Source organism: Gobius niger (genome assembly GCF_951799975.1).
Source record: "Gobius niger genome assembly, chromosome: 13".
Taxonomy (NCBI): Eukaryota; Metazoa; Chordata; class Actinopteri; order Gobiiformes; family Gobiidae; genus Gobius; species Gobius niger.
In genome coordinates this window covers 3,142,545-3,167,687 of record NC_136864.1, presented here as the reverse complement: position 1 = coordinate 3,167,687, position 25,143 = coordinate 3,142,545, and the positions used below count along the sequence as shown (strand labels likewise).

Sequence of the window (25,143 nt, the reverse complement as noted above, 5' to 3'; positions counted from 1 at the left end):
GGTGCGCATACTTAAAAAACATACACAAAAACAAAAGAAGAAAAAAGCAAACAAACAACAGAGCTACACATAATTGTTCTGGGTTTCGCCCAGACATAATATACAATGTCATGTGTAGCTCTGTTGTTTGTTTGTTTTTTAGCTGTTGTGGCAACCAACAGCTAGGTGTGTGTCTCGGGATGCCAGTAAAGAGGAAGACTGGACCTCTGATGTTACTTTGCTGTGATACTCACATACTTGCCAAATGTTGCTCTATGATTCAAAAAGGTTATTGGATATAATATTAAACATGAACAACCAGGATTTATTAAAGGACGGTTTATTGGAAAAAGAAAATATTAGACAGGTCATAGTTATTATAGAAGATTATAAAACACAACATTTATTTGGAATGACAAACCCAATTAAAGACAATATATGTACAAATATTGGATCAGATTTCAAAATTACATTAAATAAAAAAAATATAATATATTTTGGGGGGATTTCATAAGATACTATTTTAATGTCAACATGAAAATAAAAAGTAGATACACTATAAAATGCTAAATATGACGAATACAAATTGTAATTCATTCTTTTTTTCATGGTAACGCAACATAAATAAAGCAACAATCAAACAAAAAACAATAATACATTCCATGAAAACAAGAACAGGAGTAGGATGAAGAAACAAATCTTATAAACTCCTACCCCTTTCTAAAAAATGATGGCAAAATAATTAAATAAAAATAATATGTATACATGCACACATACATCATACATACACATACACATACACATACACATACACATACACATACACACATTCATACAGATACATGCATGTATGCATGTATGCATGTACACACGTACACACGCACGCACGCACGCACGCACACACACATGAGGATAAAAATTTGAATAATTTCCAACAGAACAAAAGGTGGAGTACCCATTCTTTGAGAGCCACTGTAAAAAAGTGAAACATACATATATATAAATGTTTATTGTATTGATTTGTTGTTTTTGTTTGTTGCTTCAATGTCTACTGTGACTGTGTGTGTGTCTGTGATTAATTAATAAAAAAGTGTCCTATGTGCAAATGCCTTAATCATAATCTGTTCAGCTGAATGGTGCCTCTCCTGTGTGTGTTCTCATGTGTGCTTTCAGGTGAGTTCTTTGTGAAAAACTCATTGCACAAACTGTACATCTGAATGGTTTCTCTCCTGTGTGTGTTCTCATGTGTATTTTCAGGGTGCTATTTTCTGAAAAACTCTTTGCACAAACATCACAACTGAATGGTTTCTCTCCTGTGTGTGTTCTCGTGTGTACTTTCAGGGTGCGTTTTTCTGAAAAGCTCTTTCCACAAACATCACACTTGAATGGTTTCTCTCCTGTGTGAATCCTCATGTGTTTTTTCAGGGAGCCATTTTGAGCAAAACTCATTGCACAAACAAAACACCTGAATGGTTTCTCTCCTGTGTGAATCCTCATGTGTGTGATCAGGGTGCTATTTTGTAAAAAACCCATTGCACAAACCTCACACCTGAATCGTTTCTCTCCGGTGTGAACTCTCATGTGTGTTTTCAGGTGGCCATGATCTAAAAAACTCTTTGCACAAACATCACACCTGAATGGATTCTCTCCTGTGTGAACCTTCATGTGTTTTTTCAGGGAGATATTTACTGAAAAACTCTTTGCACAAAGAAGACACCTGAATGGTTTCTCGCCTGTGTGAGTCCTCATGTGTGTTTTCAGGTGGCCATTATCTACAAAACTCTTTGGACAAAAAGAACACTTGAATGGTTTCTCTCCGGTGTGAATCTTCATGTGTTTTATCAGTTGGCTATTTTCCGGAAAACGCTTTGCACAAACATCACAACTGAATGGTTTCTCTCCTGTGTGAGTCCTCATATGTATTTTCAGGTGGCATTTTTGTGGAAAACTCTTTCCACAAACTGTACACCTGAACGGTTTCGTATGAGACCTGACGTGTCTCTTGATATCACAGCTATGCGCAAACTCCTTATCACAATCTGGACATCTGTATGGCTCATCTCCTGAGTGATGCATCATGTGTGTTTTCAAATGATATTTTAGTGAAAAAGTCAATGCACATTCAGGACACTTGAATGGTTTCTCTCCAGTATGAGTTCGTACATGCACCTTTAAATTGTAACGAGTTGAAAACCCTTTCCCACAGTGAGAGCATTTGAATGTTTTTTCTGGACCTCCATCTTCACTCACATGAGCCGGCTCCTGCAGCTGTCCAGTGTGTGTTTGTGGAGTGGGACTTTCAGCTGAAGGAGTCCAGTCTGCAGAGTCGTCAGTGTCAGAGGAATTCTCTTCTTCTGCTCCGTCCTCTCTGTTCTCCTCTTTCACTGTTTCATGAAGCAGAGACTCTTCTTTTAAAGTCTTCACAGAGACAATGACGGGAAACGCTTCGATCGACTCCTGTTTGATTTGAATCTCCTTTGGTTCCTCTTTAATCTGCACCAGACTGGGATCACCCTCATGTGGACTCTGAATGCCTACAAAGACACACACCATAAACACTTGAACTCCAAATGACAAGTCTTTTAAGTAGCAGCGTTTCAACTAAAACGCCAGAAATTCTGGGCCCTATGGAAGAGGGGGCTGTCTGGGTCCGCTAAATGTTTTTTCCAGATAAGATATGACCCAATAAACATACCCCATTTGTTCGTCAAATGGGCAAAATACAGAGTGCATGTGGGACCCATTCACATTTAATACACAGTGGGATGAATGTGAATGCTTTGGAATTTCTCACATTTCTGCCTAAATTGGTCAGAAAATGTGGTCTGATCTTCTTCAAAATCATAAGAATTAATAGATAATGTCTGCTTAAACTAATACCACCCAAACATTTACTTTTTATCATATTTTTATTGGCCATAACATGTAAACATCACAGGACAGGGAGGATGTTTATGAATCCTCCTGAACAGTTTTGTAAAGAGGATTTGGTCCAAGGTTCATCCTAATCATTGTTAGCATCTAATCTGCAACTACAGGAAAGCAGTTATTGCTACAAAAGAAGGGTCAGCCAGCTATTTAATACAGGGTTCACTTACTTGTTCCATGCTCTTATGAAAGTCTCAGGTTTTTCTGCAAAGTTTCTTGATAAACTTGTGCATTAATTTTTCCATTGATGATAGCATGTTATCCAGGCCCTGAGGCAACAAAACAGCCCCGCACCATAATGCTCCTGCACCAAACTTCACAGTGGTGATAAGGTTTTGACTTTGGTGCTGTGGAGCATCCAAGAGCTCTTTCACAAACTAAAGTTTGGCAAGTTACCATCATGGATGGTTTTGTGTCTTGGGGCTCTTTGAATCACTGACATCAATCTCAGAGAGCTGGGATGATTTGTTGTCAGTTATGCCTAGTTAAGGGAAAAACCTCTGAAAAAGGGTGTTCCACATTATTAAGCAAACCACCATTTGCAAGCAATATGGGAAAGAAAAAGGATCTCTCTACTGATGAAAAGTGTGAAATAGTTGAATGCCTTGGTCTAGGTATGAAAACCTTTGATATTTCATGAAAGAGGAAGCGTAATCATCATACAGATAAGAGATTTGTGACTGATTCAGACACACACGGGTTTGTGCAGATAAAGGCACAATAAGGACGGTTTCAGCCAGACAAATACATCAGATGAATAGAACAGCTGCTACAAAGCAGCTCTGGAGTCTCCCGAACATCGAGGTGTAGGAACCTCCAGAGGCTGCAGTTGTGCATAAACCTTCTATCCGGGCCTCCCCTAAGCTGTTCATTGAAGCTGAAGCAGAAACGGCTGCAGTGGCTCAGAAATACATGACGACTCAACAGTCTTGTTCACTGATGAGGCCGTGGAACCCTGGATGGTCAGATCAATGGAGTAGTGGATAGTTGGTGAATGGCCACAATGTCCCAACAAGGCTGTGACGTCAGTAAGGAGGGAGCGGAGTCATGTTTTGGGCCAGAATCATGGGGTGAGAGAGCTGGTCGGCCCCTTTAGGCTCCCTGAAGGTGTGAAAATGACCTCTGAAAAATATGTGGAGTTTCTGACTGACCACTTTCTTCTATGCTACAAAAAGAAAAACCTTGCTTTCCCTAATAAGATCATCTTCATCATGACAACACACCATGTCCTGCTGTACAGAAAACCTCAGCATCACTGGCTGCTATGGGCATAAAAGGAGAGAAACTCATGATGTGGACCCCCTCCTCCCCTGACCTCAACCCTGTTGAAAACCTTTGGAGCCTCAAGCAAAACATCTATGAGGGTGGGAGGCAGTTTTCATCTGAACAGCAGCTCTGGGAGGCTATTCTGACATCCTGCATAGAAAACCAAGCAGAAACTCCAAAAACTTCAAGTTCAATGGATGCAAATATTGTGAAGCTGCTCAAATAAGGGTCCTATGTTAAAATATAACTCGACCTGTTAAGATGTTTTGGATTGCAATAGCTTTTGATTTCAGCGAATATGACCTCCTAATGCTACAAAACAAACTACAATTTTCTATAAAATGTATTGGAATGCTGCTGTGCATAATAATTCAGACCTGGGGGCTTTTTATGAATACATTTGACTTGATACTTTATAACGTAGGAGATGTGTCGTGGTATGTCTGGTCTGGTTTCTTACCTCCACAGTCTGGGTCCTCTTTGATCGTTCTGTAAAAGAGCAAAAGGCTTTAATGACAATGCCCATAATATCTAAACAACACTACTACATTACAGTTTGAGTAAATAAATAAGTATATAAGTGTTTTATTGTCATTATACAAAGAAATTATGTTTAGGTGGGCTTGAGCAGCACAAAGAAGAGCTTAGCAGTTAATCTGTTTTATTCTCCACTGAACATCCATTAGCCTGAACAATAGAATAGGCATGAGTGGCTTGGCTGTGAGTCTTGCCCAGATACCACCTTAAGCTTCGCAATGTTCACTGTGTCTACTTGTGCTACTAGAACAGCTTTCAGCATTCATTTGGTCAGACAATCCAATCCACTTTATTTGTATAGCACATTTAACCAACAAAAATGTTTCCAAAAGTGCTGCACATGAGATCCTAAAACAGATACAATACTAACTAGCTCTACCACAAAAGAAACAGATTAAAAATAAAACAAAGGAGAATATACTAAAACCTGCATAAAACAATAGATAGTTCGTAAAAGACATGAATAAAAATAAAATAGATAAAAAAATAAAATAATTAAAAACAATAGATAAAACAATAAAACAAATAAGATAAAATAAATAAAAGACACAGGGGACCATACAACTCGCGCAGAGTTAAAAGCCTGAGAATAAAAATGGGTCTTAAAGGATCTGTATCATGCTATTTTAGCCATTCCAAAGTTAAGTATAGGCATTTATATGATATATTGTACCTCTACCACTATGGAGCACTCATTTTTGTGATAAATATAAGTGTTTTCTGGAGGTATTTTTCAAACCCGGAAGACACAACGCTTCGATTCAGTTAACTCCGCCCCCTCTCTCCGCACATACTTTACCGTAATATAAATAAACAGCAATAAGTGAAGATACTTCACAATGCAGTTATACGGAGTTGACATCTGCAACACAGCTTCATAAATGGCTAACACACAAGCTAATATGCTAACACACAAGCTAATATGCTAACCCGCGTTTGGACTGACTCACCGCTCTGGTCCATCGTTGTTTACATTATGGGACTCGCGTTGGTTATAAAAGTTAATCCACTTTGATTCAGACGAAGGTTCACCAAACATCCATCAGTGACAGTCACAGAAAAACAACCTGAATAAGTTGCAACGAGCTCCATCTTCAGCTGCAGCGCAAACATGACTGATCTGTTCAGACGCTCAGGGGTGTTTGTTTTGGCCACAGCTGACCTGGAAGCACCTCGGGCACATCCTTTTTTTTTTCCTCTTTGTTTCTCTCTTACGACAGAAAATGAAAAGGGTGGTTTACAAATTAAAATCAGGCTGCAAGCATAGAATTAAGACATTACATTACAGACGTCGAGCACTTCCGTTCCGCTGTGACGACACAACTGAACACTCAGTCGTTCACCAGGAGAGGGAGGAGCAGCTGCTCAGAGAGCAGGATTCAGGAGGATTACTGAGAGCTGCGTGAATGAAGCCACAAACCACTCTGGGGGTGTTTTTGATAAGGAAATAGCATAACAACATGGCTAAAAGCTCCAAAAAGTCGATTTTTGCATGATATAGGACCTTTAAGACGAGATTTAAAACAGTCCACAGTGGGGGCCGTTCGGGCGTGGAGGGGCAGAGCATTCTCCGTTGTCGGGCCAAAGCTGTGGAATGCTCTGTCCCATCTAGTTTTACGCTTTGTCTTAGGAACCGCAAGCTGTAGCTGGGGCTCAGATCTCAGAGTGCACTAGGTTTAGAGATGTTGAAATCTTTACCCTCTACATGTTTCATCTGCCATCTGCTGGCCGTTATCAGAAGTATCATATACTACTGATACCACTGATACTTCTGATGACTGCCTGCAGATGGCGGATGAAACATGTAGATGTTATAATGTAATTCCACAAGCAATGAGTAATTTTACATTACAATTTTATCCGATGAGATTTTTTTCCTTTAATATCAAAGCTTCCATAGCAAACTCAGATATGACTTATATTTTTGTGCTGATTGTTTTTTGTCATTTTTATTTGTCACCCAAAACCTAAAGCATCGCTACTTATATTTTCGAAAATTGGTAAGTTGATTCACATTATTGAGGATCTCGAAGTACGAGAGAAAATACAACACATTGTTGACGGTCCTGTGGGAAATTGATGATTTTTAGCTAATGTTATATTTTATAATGCTATTGAATGTTTTTGATGAATTTAATCTATGTGCTTTAAGTTCCAGTTGAAAACCAATCTTTTCACACGCACATTGCTGCAACAATACCCCATTTCTCGCTCTTGCATTCTTTTGCTCATATCTATGGAGACGTCCAGGTGCCCACAACCGTCTGGACAATAATAACTCCAAATAAGGCATCAGGAAGACACTTCTAGTGGAAAACTACTGAGAGGAAAGCTTGGTGACCTTGGCCTAAGCTCAACTCATCTCCTATCTCTTCGTGAACGTCACATTTTTGATAATATATATTGTAAGAGCGCAGTTAGACGATGCTTTTTCCCGGGACTGCCCCGTTCGAGCACCGTGTGTGTGTTAGTGTAGGGACTTTAGCGCTCGGAGAATCTGTGTTTAGAATTGTAATTGTTATAGGGAATAAATCTTCTTTGACTAAAGCTACTGAATTTTAGTGGTTTCTTCTTGGACCTTGGGATCAACGAACACGCTTGGCGAGACCTTTTTGATACTTTAATACTTTAAACTTAACTGTTTTACTGTGTTTAAATTGATCTTATGGAGTCACATCTTGTGTATATTAGTGCTAATATTTCCTGTAAAATCGCCTACAGTTTTGGTGACCTGCCCGACGTGATTCCAAGTGACCAATGGGAACCCCAGTCTCGTCCGCAAGGATTTGAGACAGGCAACAGACCTCCGTGACCTCTGCTCACTTGTGTACACCGCCGCGGCACTTCTAAAAAGGTAAGGACAAGCCTGTTGTTTTTAAATAACCAAAATTGTCCACATTGGAAACAGAAAATTGTGTGTACACAAGTAAGCATATCACTGAGTGTCTGCCGTTTCAATTTGAAATAAAATACAAAAATGTAAAACTTAAGAAAACGTTTAGTTAAAGGTTTTTGAAAAACACAGATTGTCTGAATGTGGTGGCTCGAACGGAGAAGTAGGGACAGGACTTAATGTTGTGAAATGTGCTGGAAGTGTGAAAAGTGAAATGAAATGTATATAAAAATGTATATAAGTTTAAAGTGACTGAAAGGGAGTGGTGCCGCGTGATACTATAGAAGTCAGTAACGGGCCAGATTTGGTACCGCGTGATACTATAGAAGTCAGTAACGGGCCAGCTCGCCTAAAGGTACAATTATCGGAGGAGGTCGGCGTGCCTTGCTCATTAACGATATTGTAGCCTGCCACCCCGTAGACTGGGAAAGACCTAGACGTAGGTTCTTTGTTGCAACGTTACGGTATACGTTGGGGAGGTTTGTGGTCCTCAAAAACCGTTGTAAATATAAGTCACTTATTGTACGGTCGGCACCGCGTGATACTATAGAAGTCAGTAACGGGACAGCTTAGGCACCGCGTGATACTATAGAAGTCAGTAACGGGCCACCTTGGGCACCGCGTGATACTATAGAAGTCAGTAACGGGACAGCTTAGGCACCGCGTGATACTATAGAAGTCAGTAACGGGCCACCTTGGGCACCGCGTGATACTATAGAAGTCAGTAACGGGACAGCTTAGGCACCGCGTGATACTATAGAAGTCAGTAACGGGCCACCTTGGGCACCGCGTGATACTATAGAAGTCAGTAACGGGCACCGCGTGATACTATAGAAGTCAGTAACGGGCCACCTTGGGCACCGCGTGATACTATAGAAGTCAGTAACGGGCACCGCGTGATACTATAGAAGTCAGTAACGGGCCAGAAAACTGTTGTAAATATAAAAGTCACTCGTTGTACGGTCGGCGTGCCGTGTTGTATAGAAAAATGTACATGGTACATGTAACCCGTGATATTAAGTATTGTGTGAAAGCTTTGAAATTGTGTAACCCGTGATATTAAGTATTGTGTGAAAACGTTGAGTGAAAATGGATGGTGAACATGAGAGAGAGTGTGGAAGAATATGGATGGGATGGATGGATATGTGGGAGTATGTGTATAAATAAAAGTTGTGCAAAGAGCTCCTTGAAACTAGCGTCTGGCATTGAAAGGAGTTCACATAACTAAAGTTGAGGAGGAAATAATAATAATAATAATAATAATAATAATAATAATAATAATAATAATAATAATAATAATAATAATAATAATAATAATAATAATAATAATAATATAAAAGGAAGCAAAAATATAATGGATATAATAAACTATAACATGCATACTAACAGAAATAGATCAAATGCAAAAGGTTAAATAAATAAAAGGACACTGCTTTAGGTTATGGACTCAAACGTCCGTACTTTAAGTGCATATGGGAGGTTTTAATTTCTTTTATATTTACAGAGATAAGATTTGTTTAGTGAAGCAGCAATTTAATAAAGGACAAATGGGAAGAAAAATTATTTCTATCAATATATATAGTTAATAACAGAAGGATAGTCCCATAGAAGTTAAACTTTAATCCCTGTAGGGAAATCCATAGAAAAGAATTACAAGATGATTGAATTCTCATTGATAAAACATGGTTGGCACAGCGACAGTTTAAATCTTACTTGTATTTATGTCACTTATTGTTACTGTCCAATGAGGAAGTGAGACCATAGTATTTGTGTTGTAGGTAGAACCTAATGAATATTAAAAATGTTTGCAGAATCTTAAGTATAATTGTTTTAAATGTTTTAGCACAATGTTTGTCTAATGCCATAATCGTGCACATGACAAATGTCAGTTTTAATAGACCTAAGGAAAACCTTTGCTGATATCTGGCCTCGAAACTAAATACCGTGTGAAAGAAAAACACAAAAATGTATTAATTGCGACAAATTACTGAAACAAATATTCCTGTGAGCAGTCGACGAAAGATAACACAAACCTAAATCACATTGTAGCAACATGCAGCGTTTCCCCTGCCATTATTTACAAGTAGAACAGAATAAAATAGAGCAAAGCATTGGTGAGAGATGGTGAGTGTGTGACTCGATGGTGTGGGACAGTCTGGATTTGAAAAGTGGCAGAGAGTCTATGGTACGTAGGTCGGGGGAGTGAGTTCCAGAGCTGGGGGCAGAGCGGCTGAAGGCTCACCCCCTGGTGACGGAGCTGGAGAGAAGGAGCAGAATGTGTGGGCAGGAGGTCAGATATGCACGGAGGAGCCAGGTTAGGAAGTGCTTTGAATGTAATGATTTTTGTATTTTGAATTAGATTCTTTGTTTTATGGGAAGCGAGTGAAGTTGCTTGTGAGAGGTGAAGGTCCGTGTGATGGCGTGTGCTGTACGGTTTTGAAAGAGCTGCATTTTCTGGAGAGAGTTGTCTAAATTGAACTGGATATTTATCATAAAGGAATTCAAACAAAAATGGTTACAATATCTACAGGCTAGATATTTTCCCCGGCAGTGTGCACATTTTGGACTTAACTTCTTAGTCAAACCGGTAAACATATAAGGGAAACACTGACATGGGTTGAGAGAACTATATAGAGTTATAGAGTTTTTTATAAAGTTTGGGATAAAAACATGTACAATAGGCCTGGATGAAAGAGAGTGTGTTTGAGAGTGCGCATGGGGGACGACGGATGGAAATTAGCCCAAGGCTACAATCCGGTGTGGCTTGTTTACATGCATGAGACCCGTGTATGTTCATTAACATGCACTGTCCCTACCAAATAAGCCAATAAATACATTAAAAAATAAATAAATAAATAAATAATTAAATTGCAAATGAACACCCAAGACTGACTAAAAAAAAAATAATAATAAAAAATAAAAATAAACTTTACTTCACTTTAATCTGAAATAACTGACCATATAAGGACCAAAGCAATGAGCCAAACATCGTGTTTGAGCTAAAATTCTGAAGAAATATGAAAAATCTAGTTTTTATACATACAAAGATGAATATGATGGTTTTGTATTGTGAAGATTTGTAAATACTGTGCAGAAGATACAAAAAATAACTGTAAATATTTAGAACATCGAACATGAACGTTGAAATATTGCCAAGAACTGACTGATAATTGAAAATATTATTGAACACAGCCTGATGTGAATTAATAGTAGGAACTGAGGGGCAGATCATTAGATTGATCTCCTGATCCCTTACATTCAAACTGTATTGGCTTAGCAGTTTTAGTATTATCATTTTAATGGCACCTCTAAATGAAATAAATAAAAATAATGGACTTGAACACTAAACAATACGGTGCAGTGTTTATCTTCTCAGGTACCTGGCACATTGTGGAGATTGACTTGAACACCCTGATGGCGAGGACCTTTCCAGGTATATAACAATAATGAGGGGGACACTTGAAACGGACCCCTGAACAATGAATGGGGGAAAAGCCGTTCTAGAGACTAGAATGTGGAACGTGGACAGACCTGATCAACCTGGCCGCAGTCACCATTCTTATTGTCTGACCTATTTTGATAAGGGTTCTATAGGAAAAAATAAAAAACATGGGCAAAATGAATGCTAATTTGAACCAAAATTGTATATTAAGGGCTTTAGTGAGCCCTGGCACTGCCAGGTAATAGTAACGGTGCCATTGACAGTTACCCTGACTGACCCTGACTTTGACATGACGGACTCTGAGCGTTCCCTGGTTCCAAAATGGCCCCTTTGTGGGGTGAAGACCCGGATGAAGACATCTTCCCTGTCCCTAGTATTGATTGTAGCACACAATACACACTTTACGATTTGCTAATACACCTTCACTACAGATAACTGTTCCATGAGAACTGTGTGATCAATTATATATCACATGTGCCTTACTGACAAGACAAGAGCATTATTAGCATTATTAATGACTAATAATGTAGTAGCCATTGTATGAAAGCTTTCTACTTTGCCACAAACCTTATACTCATTTGATATATTCTGTGACAGAAATATATGCACTCTGTTATCACACTCACGTTATACCCATGTGTTATAATCAAATTATTTTAAGAACAGTGTTGATTCTCTATTATATATCTTTACGTAAATGCCATGTTTAAATTTGGTCTTTCTAATTATCATATTAAACTAAACCTTAAAATGACAACTTCTAAATTGTTGATCTCAGTTCTCCTGGAACCACATTTCGCACACACATAGAGCTGGAGCTAACAAATAGGTTTTAATCAGGTACACCATTAGTTACGGCCCAGGGACAGACGACGAGGCAGGGATAGAGAGGGTTTGAATCTCCTGGTACTCGTCGCAAATTCATGCCTGGTACCGGCACATCTGAAACTTTCTTGCCGTGAAGAAGGGGGCTGATTCTGAGAGTAGTTTACTAATAGTTTTAGGGCATTTTTTCTTTTCCACCCATTGTTATGACACATTCTTACTCTGTGCTGCTATGCCACATCATTGCTGCTTACACATAGCCGCTGATGGGGCACCATAGTGGTCTGGTATCTATCTCCATGGCGACCGGATATGTGCTGGCCTGGCAGTGCTCGTTTCTGATGGTTTAAATGGAGATCTGCATATCTAGCCACTTCCTGCCTATACAGTAATATAATGTTACACTTCCGGGGTTTGTAGCTTGTCATGGGTGGACAAGCTAACGGGGTATAGTAAGGGTCACTTTCACGTAGTTTAAATATATATGAAAATGAAGCGCCTGGGATATTGTAACGCAACAGGCCGCTTCCAGAAAACACAGTGCATTGTTTCGGTTGTATCCGAAAGGTGCTCTAATCAGGCCAAGATCAGGACAGGAAGTGCTCCAGCAGCACATCGCAACACTCCATCCTAACACTCCCCACACATTCCTTTTTGAAACACATGATTATGAGCTAATGATAAACATTTTTCCCATCGAGCCCATCCTACTTTGAATTTGAAAACAGCCCTGGAAGGTGGTATCATCTGACTAAAACCAGGCCGGCTGCAAACTATTCCACACCGGACGTCTCTTCTTCCATTGAATAATTTTCCTTTTTCTGCTTCCGCTAACCACTTGTGTCAGTTAGTCTCCAGGTCAGAGCTGCAAGTTAAGGTCTCCAGTTGGTTCTTAGGAGTGTTTCCTGTTCCCACTGTACGTGGATATATTGCTCCCTGGTCGTAAGTCACACTTTACACCGCTTACATGCCTCGTTTGAACTACTCTGATGGCCTGGGTTACCCCAGTCCAAAAGAGGGAAGATTGGTAGTATAATAATTATGGGAATTATAATGGCGGGAATTTTTCTTTTTCTTTTTTTTTTTTACAAATAAACACCTGACACACCACAACATTCACCATTAACAGTAGATATCACTCACTTAATAGCGGCATGTACAGACCTTACAATCTCAGACTACTATTTTAATGTTGGCGTGATGCCACGAGACAATATGGCACACGCTTACTCTATTACAATAACCCAGACCGGGAGGTGGGGCATACACATAATGGCAACTGCCAAGACCACATGCAATCACACTTTCCAGAACAATGATTTATGGTATGATGTGACCAGACCTTTTAAAATGTGTGCCCGACGCAGTGATTTTTATACCAACCTCATTGACCCGCATGGCATGACACAGACAACCAAAAAAAATAAAAAAAATAAAAATGCATTAAGTCAATATATGGTACAAATATGCCAAATGGACTGCTAATCACAGGAATCTGATCAATTGCTTTGTGTGTATCCAAATGCCCAACGCTTCAGGAACCCCATCTTTATTTGTCAGACCATACCAATCCAAACCAGCTCTGACATGCTACCCTCTGTCCTGTCTAAAGGACTGTTAAAATATATCACTCATATTGAACAGAACCCCCACCTTTGAATTAGAAACTTCTATAGAATTTTGTCACAAAAGCCATCGCTGACCAGAAATTTCTGTTGCTTGTACTAATCATATTGATTTGGTTCTGTTTCTTCGCCATGTGCCATAGTGCCCTGTCTTCGCAGCATGCTGTCAAAAAAAAAATCATAACCTCGATGGTGGGACCAGGAGGACAGTACATTACATACTGATGCCGGTATCAACGGATGCTGCGGAGACAGCGGACAACACAGAGACTGATGAACTCCTGCCATAACTAACACACACACACACACACACACACACACACACACACACACACACACACACACACACACACACACACACACACACACACACACACACACACACACACACACACACACACACACACACACACACACACACACACACACACACACACACACACACACACACACACACACACACACACACACACACACACACACACACACACACACACACACACACACACGTATTGTAAGTTTTTTTTTTTTTTTTTTATTTGTATTGGACATTTCAAAAATATATATTTTTTATACACAGCCAATTCATTGTTTGCTTTTGCCATTTTTGTGATCTCTGGTGAGAGATCAAAAGAGGGAATGTGGGAAATTGATGATTTTTAGCTAATGTTATATTTTATAATGCTATTGAATGTTTTTGATGAATTTAATCTATGTGCTTTAAGTTCCAGTTGAAAACCAATCTTTTCACACGCACATTGCTGCAACAATACCCCATTTCTCGCTCTTGCATTCTTTTGCTCATATCTATGGAGACGTCCAGGTGCCCACAACCGTCTGGACAATAATAACTCCAAATAAGGCATCAGGAAGACACTTCTAGTGGAAAACTACTGAGAGGAAAGCTTGGTGACCTTGGCCTAAGCTCAACTCATCTCCTATCTCTTCGTGAACGTCACATTTTTGATAATATATATTGTAAGAGCGCAGTTAGACGATGCTTTTTCCCGGGACTGCCCCGTTCGAGCACCGTGTGTGTGTTAGTGTAGGGACTTTAGCGCTCGGAGAATCTGTGTTTAGAATTGTAATTGTTATAGGGAATAAATCTTCTTTGACTAAAGCTACTGAATTTTAGTGGTTTCTTCTTGGACCTTGGGATCAACGAACACGCTTGGCGAGACCTTTTTGATACTTTAATACTTTAAACTTAACTGTTTTACTGTGTTTAAATTGATCTTATGGAGTCACATCTTGTGTATATTAGTGCTAATATTTCCTGTAAAATCGCCTACAGTCCCTAAACATCAGTGCCTTAGCCAAACATATTAGCTGTAATATTCGCACATACAAAATAAACAATCAGCGTCGTGGCAGGCTTGGATAACGCATTGAGACTTCTCAAGCCTCACTTGAACTCAATCAGTTTGTGTGGAGTCCGTGTGTGAAAAGTCCCTGATAAAGACACAAAGGCCTCGTGTTGTTGTGGACAGTCCTCTGTATCTGAGAGAGTCCTGTCTTGGCTCTAAACTCACCTGTTTTCCTCCTCCGCGGGCTCCCACAGCTCCTGCTCCTCCTCCAGCTTCACTTCTGACATGTTTCACTGCGCTCTGTCCGCTTTAAGGAGAAGCTTTGGGGAAAAGAGTGTCTCACTTCTGCTCAGAGCTAATGCTAACACAGCACCACAACACAGCGCTCACTTCCGGTCTGAGCAGGGTTGCCAGGTCTAAGAGGTAAAACTAGCGCAATATCCTCTTAAACTAAATAGGACTAATCCACCACGACAATAGTTCAATTAAACTTATTTTTAAGGAACGCAGTAATGTTTTACTATTGCAAATGCAAACCAGATAATTAGATTCTAATAACTTTATGAAGTAACTATCAATGACTTTGTTGTAATATACTGACAGATGAAAAAACGTATTCATCATAAATTATTAGAAATGGAGAAAAGTGCGAGTAACTTCACTCATCTCCGACATAAGTACTAAACCATCCAGCATTGAGACGGAGGGTGAATAGTTAGTGTCGTCTCGCTGGTAATACAGACATATTGAGCTTTTCTTTACTGAAACAAAGAATATTGGGGTCATTTGCTGGTTATTTGCAGAAAAAACTCCACGTCCAACTTAACAATCATCTAAAGGGCTGCACAGCCGCTAAAACTTAAGCACTTTTTTCCTCACAGTAAATGAATCAGAGCTGTGGGCAACAGACTGAAGACAGGTCAACTCGACCTTCGAGGGGCACCTGTTAAAAGTCTGGCAGCAGAATTTTGAACAAATTGCTGTTTGTTCAGAGCAGACTTGTCAATAACCTGGAATGTATAATTCATGCTTTCATATCAACAGGACTTGATAACATTTTCAAAATTTTAGAGATGTCCCTAAGGTGATTAAAGCAATTTCGTACGAGCTGTAATGTCTCCAAAGAATTGGCCTGGTCAAACACAACCCCCAGGTTTCTGAGGCTGGATTTGACAGAGGAGCCAAGAAAGCCAAGGTGCTGTTTGATCAGCCAGATCTTTGTGGTCTGGAGAAAAGATCAGTGTTTCAGTCTTGTTTTAATTCATCGGTAAGTAGTTGGTGACAAGCCAGTCTTTGATGAAGGATCACACACACTCTAAAAACAATGACAAACAATGGGACTCAGCATTGAACTCAGAACAATACAACTGGACATCAAATTTTTGGTCCTTGGCCATTTGGACTGACTGGCCTGTCTAAGCTTTGTGAGTGTAGGATAATCCTCGGCGGAGCTCGGAGATTTCAGCAATCTGAACAAACATGTCAGGCTCAGGTTCAGTCGGTGGAGTGACTCAAGGAGAACACGTGAGAGGCAGTCTGCCAGTACATTTTGGTTCCCAGGGTACTGAAAACACATTTTTTATTTATTGGTTTGTTTGGTCTGGACAGTGCACGTTACCACACTATTCTTTTAACTCGTTTAAAACACATCGGCCTCTCTGGTGCTGTGCACAAATGGTTTACATCCTACCTCACAGACAGGACATCCATGGTAATTGTGGATACCTGCTCCTTTAAGGTGCATAAAATTACATGTGGTGTGCCCCAGGGTTCGATTTTGGGCCCAGTGCTTTTTAACCTGTATGTGCTCCTCTTGGTGATGTCATCAGGAGACATGGAGTCAACTTTCACAGTTATGCTGATGATACACAGTTATACATCTCCATGTCTCCTGATAACAACAGGCCAATAGATGCACTTTTTAACTGCATTTTAGATATCAAATTCTGGATGGCAGAAAACTTTTCTCTAGCTTAACCAGGACAAAACTGAAATGTTAATCATCGGCCCTGAGAGACTTTTACCCAAACTACAGTCACTGTCTAATAATCCTTCCTCACAGGTGAAGAACCTGGGTGTGATCTTTGACTCTGAGCTGACTATTATTCCACACATTAGGTTTTTACCATCTAAAGAACATAGCTGGAGTCCGCCCCATTCTCTCTCGGGCCAACACGGTCACGCTCATGCATGCTTTTATCACCAGTCTTATCGACTACTGTAATGCCCTGCTTTCTGGTCTTCCCAAAAAGAGGATCTCAGGTTTACAACTTTTACAAAATTCAGTAGCTTGTGTCCTGACGAAGACCAGGAGGCGGGACCACATTACACCGGTTTGAGAATCGCTGCATTGGCTCCCGTGTGTTTCTGGATCGATTTTAAAGTTCTTTTAATGTTTTTTAAATGTCTTCATGGTCTTGGTCCTTCTTATCTTTCACAATTGCTTTTACCTTACGAACCTTCACGGCCCCTTCGCTCCTCCGGCAGGGGTCTCCTAGTTATTCCCAAAGTCAACAAAAAGACTCATGGTGAGGCGTCTTTCCAATATTACAGCCCTCGCCTCTGGAACGACCTGCCGGAGGAGCTCAGGGCTGTGGAGAACGAAAATGTTTTTAAGAGCAGGCTCAAGACCCACCTTTTTAGCTTAGCTTTTGACTGATATTTATTTTTGCTATACCTATTTATTTCTCAGCACCTTATAATTTATTTAATTGATATTTAACTGTTATTAATATTTGTTTTGTATTTATGTATTTTACCTCTCGGTCTTAATTCAATTTTACTTTTTCTTTTTGTTAACAATTTTTATGCTTTCCCAGGACATTCTCCTCCTCTGGAGGAGCCCTCTGCCTCGGGAGCGGTGATGGGCTGTGGCCGCTGGTGTGCTACCCAGTGGGTGTCTGGATGGAGGTGTGGTTTTTCTACCGTGCCTTGCCTGTGGCTGCAGCCGAGGTGCCGCTCCTGATGCAGACGGCTCCTTGGATGGTGTTTCCTTACCTGGTTTATCTATACCCAGCCTGACCTCAGCCTGTCTATTGCGTCCAATGTTTTACCTTGAGTGTGTGTGATGTGCTTGTGTGGTGTGTCTCTGGGGAGGTGGTGGGGAGAGTGTGAGTGCGACAGTGTGTTTGTATTTGTGGGACGGCGTGGGTGTGAGAGAATGTTTTTAAATATGTAAAGCACTTTGTGCTACATGAAATGTATGAAAAACGATATATAAATAAAAAATGATTGATTGATTGAATAAATAAATTTCTACTTCTACATAAGTAAAGATTAGCTTCTCTCCTCTGTTTTCAGATGGCCTTCTTGTTTTATTGTGAAAAACTCATTGCAACAACAGTAGAGCTACGAACAAATGCCTTAATCACATTCGGTGAAGCTGAACGGAGCCTCAGTGTGACTCCTCATGTGTTTTTTCAGGGTGTATTTTTTTGAAAAAGCCTTTGCACAAACCTCACACCTGAATGGTTTCTCTCCTGTGTGAGTCCTCATGTGCGTTTTCAGAGTGCAATTTTTTAAAAAACCCTTGGCACAAACATGACACCTGAATGGTTTCTCTCCTGTGTGAATCCTCATGTGTTTTTTCAGGTGGCTATTTTCTGAAAAAGTCTTTGCACAAACATCACACGTGAATGGTTTCTCCCCTGTGTGAATCCTCATGTGATTTTTCAGGGTTCCATTTTCTGAAAAAGTCTTTGCACAAACATCACACCTGAATGGTTTCTCTCCTGTGTGAATCCACATGTGTATTTTCAGGGTGCTATTTTTAATAAAACCCTTTGCACAAACATCACACCTGAATGGTTTCTCTCCTGTGTGCATCATCATGTGTCTTTTCAGGGTGCTATTTGCTGAAAAACTATTTGCACAAACATCACACTTGAATGGTTTCTCTCCTGTGTGAGTCCTCATGTGATTTTTCAGGTGGCTATTTTTTAAAAAACCCTTTGCACAAATATCACACCTGAATGGTTTCTCTCCTGTGTGAATCATCATGTGTCTTTTCAGGGTGCTATTGTCTGAAAAACTATTTGCACAAACATCACACTTGAATGGTTTCTCTCCTGTGTGAGTCCTCATGTGTATTTTCAGGTGACCATTTTCGGAAAAACTCTTTGAACAAACGGAACACCGGAATGGTTTCTCTCCTGTGTGAATCTTCATGTGCTTTATCAGTTGGTGTGTTCCTAGAAAACTCATTGCACAAACATCACACCTGAAAGGTTTCTCACCTGTGTGAATCCTCATGTGTTTTTTCAGGCGGCAATTTTCTGGAAAACTCTTTGCACAAACATCACACGTGAATGATTTCTCTCCTGTGTGAATCCTCCTGTGTTTTTTCAGGGTTCCACTATCTAAAAAACCCTTACCACAAACATCACACCAGAAAGTTTTCTCTCCCGTATGAATCCTGACGTGTCTTTTAAAATCACACCTCCGTGAAAACGCCTTGTCACAATCTGAACATCTGTATGGCTTATCTCCTGAGTGATGCATCATGTGTGTTTTCAGATGACATTTTTGTGAAAAGGTCAATGTACAGTCAGGACACTTAAATGGTTTCTCTCCTGTGTGAGTCCGTACATGCTTCTTTAAATTGTAACGAGTTAAAAACCCTTTCCCACACTGAGAGCATTTGTGTGGTTTGTCTGGACCTCCATCATTGCTCCCATGAGCCGGCTCCTGCAGCTGTCCAGTGTGTGTCTGTGGAGTGGGACTTCCAGCGGAAGGAGTCCAGTCTGCAGAGTCGTCAGTGTCAAAGGAATCTTCTCCTTCTGCTCCGTCTGTGTCCTCTCCGTTCTCCTCTTTCACTGTTTCATGAAGCAGAGACTCTTCTTTTAAACTCTTCACAGAGACAATGACCGGAAACGCTTCAATCCACACTTGTTTGATTTGAATCTCCTTTGGTTCCTCTTTAATCTGGACCAGATTGGGATCAGCCTCATGTTGACTCTGAACACCTGCAGTGAGAGACACCATAAACTTTGATCACCAAATGACAAGTCTTTAAAGCAGCAGTGTTGGATCCCCTAAATGTTTTTCCAGATAATTTATAATCCAATAAACTGTGTATTTTGCCTGTTTTGATGAACAAATGAGGTTCATTTGTTCATCAAAATGGGCAAAATATACAGTAAGTGCATGAGGGACCCCAGCACATTTAATACACAGTAGGGGGAATGTGAACGCTTTGGAATTTCTCACATTTCTGCCTAAATTGGTCAGAAAATGTGGTCTGATCTTCTTCAAAATCATAAGAATTAATAGATAATGTCTGCTTAAACTAATACCACCCAAACATTTACTTTTTATCATATTTTTATTGGCCATAACATGTAAACATCACAGGACAGGGAGGATGTTTATGAATCCTCCTGAACAGTTTTGTAAAGAGGATTTGGTCCAAGATTCATCCTAATCATTGTTAGCGTCTAATCTGCAACTACAGGAAAGCAGTTATTGCTACAAAAGAAGGGTCAGCCAGCTATTTAATACAGGGTTCACTTACTTGTTCCATGCTCTTATGAAAGTCTCAGGTTTTTCTGCAAAGTTTCTTGATAAACTTGTGAATTAATTTTTCCATTGATGATAGCATGTTATCCAGGCCCTGAGGCAACAAAACAGCCCCGCACCATAATGCTCCTGCACCAAACTTCACAGTGGTGATAAGGTTTGGACTTTGGTGCTGTGGAGCATCCAAGAGCTCTTTCACAAACTAAAGTTTGGCAAGTTACCATCATGGATGGTTTTGTGTCTTGGGGCTCTTTGAATCACTGACATCAATCTCAGAGAGCTGGGATGATTTGTTGTCAGTTATGCCCAGTCAAGGGAAAAACTTCTGAAAAAGGGTGTTCCACATTATTAAGCAAACCACCATTTTCAAGCAATATGGGAAAGAAAAAGGATCTCTCTACTGATGAAAAGTGTGAAATAGTTGAATGCCTTGGTCTAGGTATGAAAACCTTTGATATTTCATGAAAGAGGAAGCGTAATCATCATACAGATAAGAGATTTGTGACTGATTCAGACACACACGGGTTTGTGCAGATAAAGGCACAATAAGGACGGTTTCAGCCAGACAAATACATCAGATGAATAAAACAGCTGCTACAAAGCAGCTCTGGAGTCTCCCGAACATCGAGGTGTAGGAACCTCCAGAGGCTGCAGTTGTGCATAAACCTTCTATCCGGGCCTCCCCTAAGCTGTTCATTGAAGCTGAAGCAGAAACGGCTGCAGTGGCTCAGAAATACATGACGACTCAACAGTCTTGTTCACTGATGAGGCCGTGGAACCCTGGATGGTCAGATCAATGGAGTAGTGGATAGTTGGTGAATGGCCACAATGTCCCAACAAGGCTGTGAAGTCAGTAAGGAGGGAGCGGAGTCATGTTTTGGGCCAGAATCATGGGGAGAGAGAGCTGGTCGGCCCCTTTAGGCTCCCTGAAGGTGTGAAAATGACCTCTGAAAAATATGTGGAGTTTCTGACTGACCACTTTCTTCTATGCTACAAAAAGAAAAACCTTGCTTTCCCTAATAAGATCATCTTCATCATGACAACGCACCATGTCCTGCTGTAAAGAAAACCTCTGCATCACTGACTGCTATGGGCATAAAAGGAGAGAAACTCATGATGTGGACCCCCTCCTCCCCTGACCTCAACCCTGTTGAAAACCTTTGGAGCCTCAAGCAAAACATCTATGAGGGTGGGAGGCAGTTTTCATCTGAACAGCAGCTCTGGGAGGCTATTCTGACATCCTGCATAGAAAACCAAGCAGAAACTCCAAAAACTTCAAGTTCAATGGATGCAAATATTGTGAAGCTGCTCAAATAAGGGTCCTATGTTAAAATATAACTCGACCTGTTAAGATGTTTTGGATTGCAATAGCTTTTGATTTCAGCGAATATGACCTCCTAATGCTACAAAACAAACTACAATTTTCTATAAAATGTATTGGAATGCTGCTGTGCATAATAATTCAGACCTGGGGGCTTTTTATGAATAAATTTGACTTGATACTTTATAACGTAGGAGATGTGTCGTGGTATGTCTGGTCTGGTTTCTTACCTCCACAGTCTGGGTCCTCTTTGATCGTTCTGTAAAAGAGCAAAAGGCTTTAATGACAATGCCCATAATATCTAAACAACACTACTGCATTACAGTTTAAGTAAATAAATAAGTATATAAGTGTTTTATTGTCATTATACAAAGAAATTATGTTTAGGCGTTAGTCTTGAGCAGCACAAAGAAGAGCTTAGCAGTTAATCTGTTTTATTCTCCATTGAACATCCATTAGCCTGAACAATAGAATAGGCATGAGTGGCTTGGCTGTGAGTCTTGCCCAGATCCCACCTTAAGCTTCGCAATGTTCACTGTGTCTACTTGTGCTACTAGAACAGCTTTCAGCATTCATTTGGTCAGACAATCCAATCCACTTTATTTGTATAGCACATTTAACCAACAAAAATGTTTCCAAAAGTGCTGCACATGATATCCTAAAACAGATACAATACTAACTAGCTCTACCACAAAAGAAACTGATTAAAAATAAAACAAAGGAGAATATACTAAAACCTGCATAAAACAATAAATTGTTCGTAAAAGACATGAATAAAAATAAAATAGATAAAACAATAAAATAATTAAAAACAATAGATAAAACAATAAAAGAAATAAGATAAAAGAAATAAAAGACACAGGGGATCATACAACTCGCGCAGTTAAAAGCCTGAGAATAAAAATGGGTCTTAAGACGAGATTTAAAACAGTCCACAGTGGGGGCCGTTCGGGCGTGGAGGGGCAGAGCGTTCTCCGTTGTCGGCCCAAAGCTGTGGAACGCTCTGTCCCATCTAGTTTTATGCTTTGTCTTAGGAACCGCAAGCTGTAGCTGGGGCTCAGATCTCAGAGTGCACTAGGTTTAGAGATGTTGAAATCTTTACCCTCTACATGTTTCATCTGCCATCTGCTGGCCGTTATCAGAAGTATCATATACTACTGATACCACTGATACTTCTGATGACTGCCTGCAGATGGCAGATGAAACATGTAGATGTTATAATGTAATTCCACAAGCAATGAGTAATTTTACATTACAATATTATTTTATTTTATTTTTGATTTTTTTCCTTTAATTAATATCAAAGCTTCCATAGCAAACTCAGATATGACTTATATTTTTGTGCTGATTGTTTTTTGTCATTTTTATTTGTCACCCAAAACCTAAAGCATTGCTACTTATATTTTCGAAAATTGGTAAGTTGAACACATTATTGAGGATCTCGAAGTACGAGTGAAAATACAACACATTGTTGACGGTCCCTAAACATCAGTGCCTTAGCCAAACATATTAGCTGTAATATTCGCACATACAAAATAAACAATCAGCGTTGTGGCAGGCTTGGATAACGCATTGAGACTTGACAAGCCTCACTTGAACTCAATCAGTTTGTGTGTGAAAAGTCCCTGATAAAGACACAAAGGCCTCGTGTTGTTGTGGACAGTCCTCTGTATCTGAGAGAGTCCTGTCTTGGCTCTAAACTCACCTGTTTTCCACCTCCGCGGGCTCCCACAGCTCCTGCTCCTCCTCCAGCTTCACTTCTGACATGTTTCACTGCGCTCTGTCCGCTTTAAGGAGAAGCTTTGGGGAAAAGAGTGTCTCACTTCTGTTCAGAGCTAATGCTAACACAGCACCACAACACAGCGCTCACTTCCGGTCTGAGCAGGGTTGCCAGGTCTAAGAGGTAAAACTAGCGCAATATCCTCTTAAACTAAATAGGACTAATCCACCACGACGATAATTCGATTAAACTTCTTTTTAAGGAACGCATTAATGTTTTACTATTGCAAATGCAAATCAGATAATTAGATTCTAATAACTTTATGAAGTAACTATCAATGACTTTGTTGTAATATACTGACAGATGAAAAAACGTATTCATCATAAATTATTAGAAATGGAGAAAAGTGCGAGTAACTTCACTCATCTCCGACATAAGTACTAAACCATCCAGCATTGAGACGGAGGGTGAATAGTTAGTGTCGTCTCGCTGGTAATACAGACATATTGAGCTTTTTTCTTTACTGAAACAAAGAATATTGTGGTCATTTGCTGGTTATTTGCAGAAAAAACTCCACGTCCAACTTAACAATCATCTAAAGGGCTGCACAGCCGCTAAAACTTAAGCACTTTTTTCCTCACAGTAAATGAATCAGAGCTGTGGGCAACAGACTGAAGACAGGTCAACTCGACCTTCGAGGGGCACCTGTTAAAAGTCTGGCAGCAGAATTTTGAACAAATTGCTGTTTGTTCAGAGCAGACTTGTCAATAACCTGGAATGTATAATTCATGCTTTCATATCAACAGGACTTGATAACATTTTCAAAATTTTAGAGATGTCCCTAAGGTGATTAAAGCAATTTCGTACGAGCTGTAATGTCTCCAAAGAATTGGCCTGGCCAAACACAACCCCCAGGTTTCTGAGGCTGGATTTGACAGAGGAGCCAAGAAAGCCAAGGTGCTGTTTGATCAGCCAGATCTTTGTGGTCTGGAGAAAAGATCAGTGTTTCAGTCTTGTTTTAGTTCATCTATAAGTAGTTGGTGACAAGCCAGTCTTTGATGAAGGATCACACCCACTCTAAGAACAATGACAAACAATGGAACTCAGCATCATTAAACTGTTTGATCAGCCAGATCTTTGTGGTCTGGAGAAAAGATCAGTGTTTCAGTCTTGTTTTAATTCATCGGTAAGTAGTTGGTGACAAGCCAGTCTTTGATGAAGGATCACACACACTCTAAAAACAATGACAAACAATGGAACTCAGCATCATTAAAAGAACAATACAACTGGACATCGACTTTTTGGTCCTTGGCCATTTGGACTGACTGACCTGTCTAAGCTTTGTGAGTGTAGGATGATCCTCGGCGGAGCTCGGAGATTTCAGCTATCTGAACAAACATGTCAGGCTCAGGTTCAGTCTGTGGAGTGACTCAAGGGGAACACGTGAGAGGCAGTCTGCCAGTAGATTTTGGTTCCCAGGGTACTGAAAACACATTTTTTATTTATTGGTTTGTTTAGTCTGGACAGTGCACGTTACCACACTATTCTTTTAACTCGTTTAAAACACATCGGCCTCTCTGGTGCTGTGCACAAATGGTTTACATCCTACCTCACAGACAGGACATTCATGGTAATTGTGGATACCTGCTCCTTTAAGGTGCATAAAATTACATGTGGTGTGCTCCAGGGTTCGATTTTGGGCCCAGTGCTTTTTAACCTGTATGTGCTCCTCTTGGCGATGTCATCAGGAGACATGGAGCCAACTTTCACAGTTATGCTGATG

General features: G+C 40.1%; 3 protein-coding genes across 6 annotated transcripts in view; 1 reads left to right on the top strand and 2 right to left on the bottom strand.

The window, feature by feature from the left end:
• LOC306972980 (uncharacterized protein) overlaps positions 1–25,143 on the top strand; it is a 140,766-nt gene that overhangs the window by 4,484 nt on the left and 111,139 nt on the right. The window lies entirely within an intron of this gene.
• Positions 1–25,143, bottom strand: part of LOC306972976 (uncharacterized protein) — a 152,030-nt gene that overhangs the window by 42,492 nt on the left and 84,395 nt on the right. For 2 of the 3 annotated variants that reach the window (XM_079569746.1, XM_079569748.1), the window contains exon 1: positions 23,346–23,457. The exons of the other annotated variant lie outside the window; for it this stretch is intronic. In XM_079569746.1, the coding sequence (XP_079425872.1) occupies positions 23,346–23,407 (62 nt within the window). In that variant the 5' untranslated portion in view covers positions 23,408–23,457. Of the gene's footprint in view, positions 1–23,345; positions 23,458–25,143 lie in introns of those variants that run through there. 3 annotated transcript variants of the gene reach the window in all.
• LOC306973034 (uncharacterized protein) overlaps positions 1–25,143 on the bottom strand; it is a 100,170-nt gene that overhangs the window by 51,054 nt on the left and 23,973 nt on the right. The gene's annotated exons all lie outside the window — the stretch shown is intronic.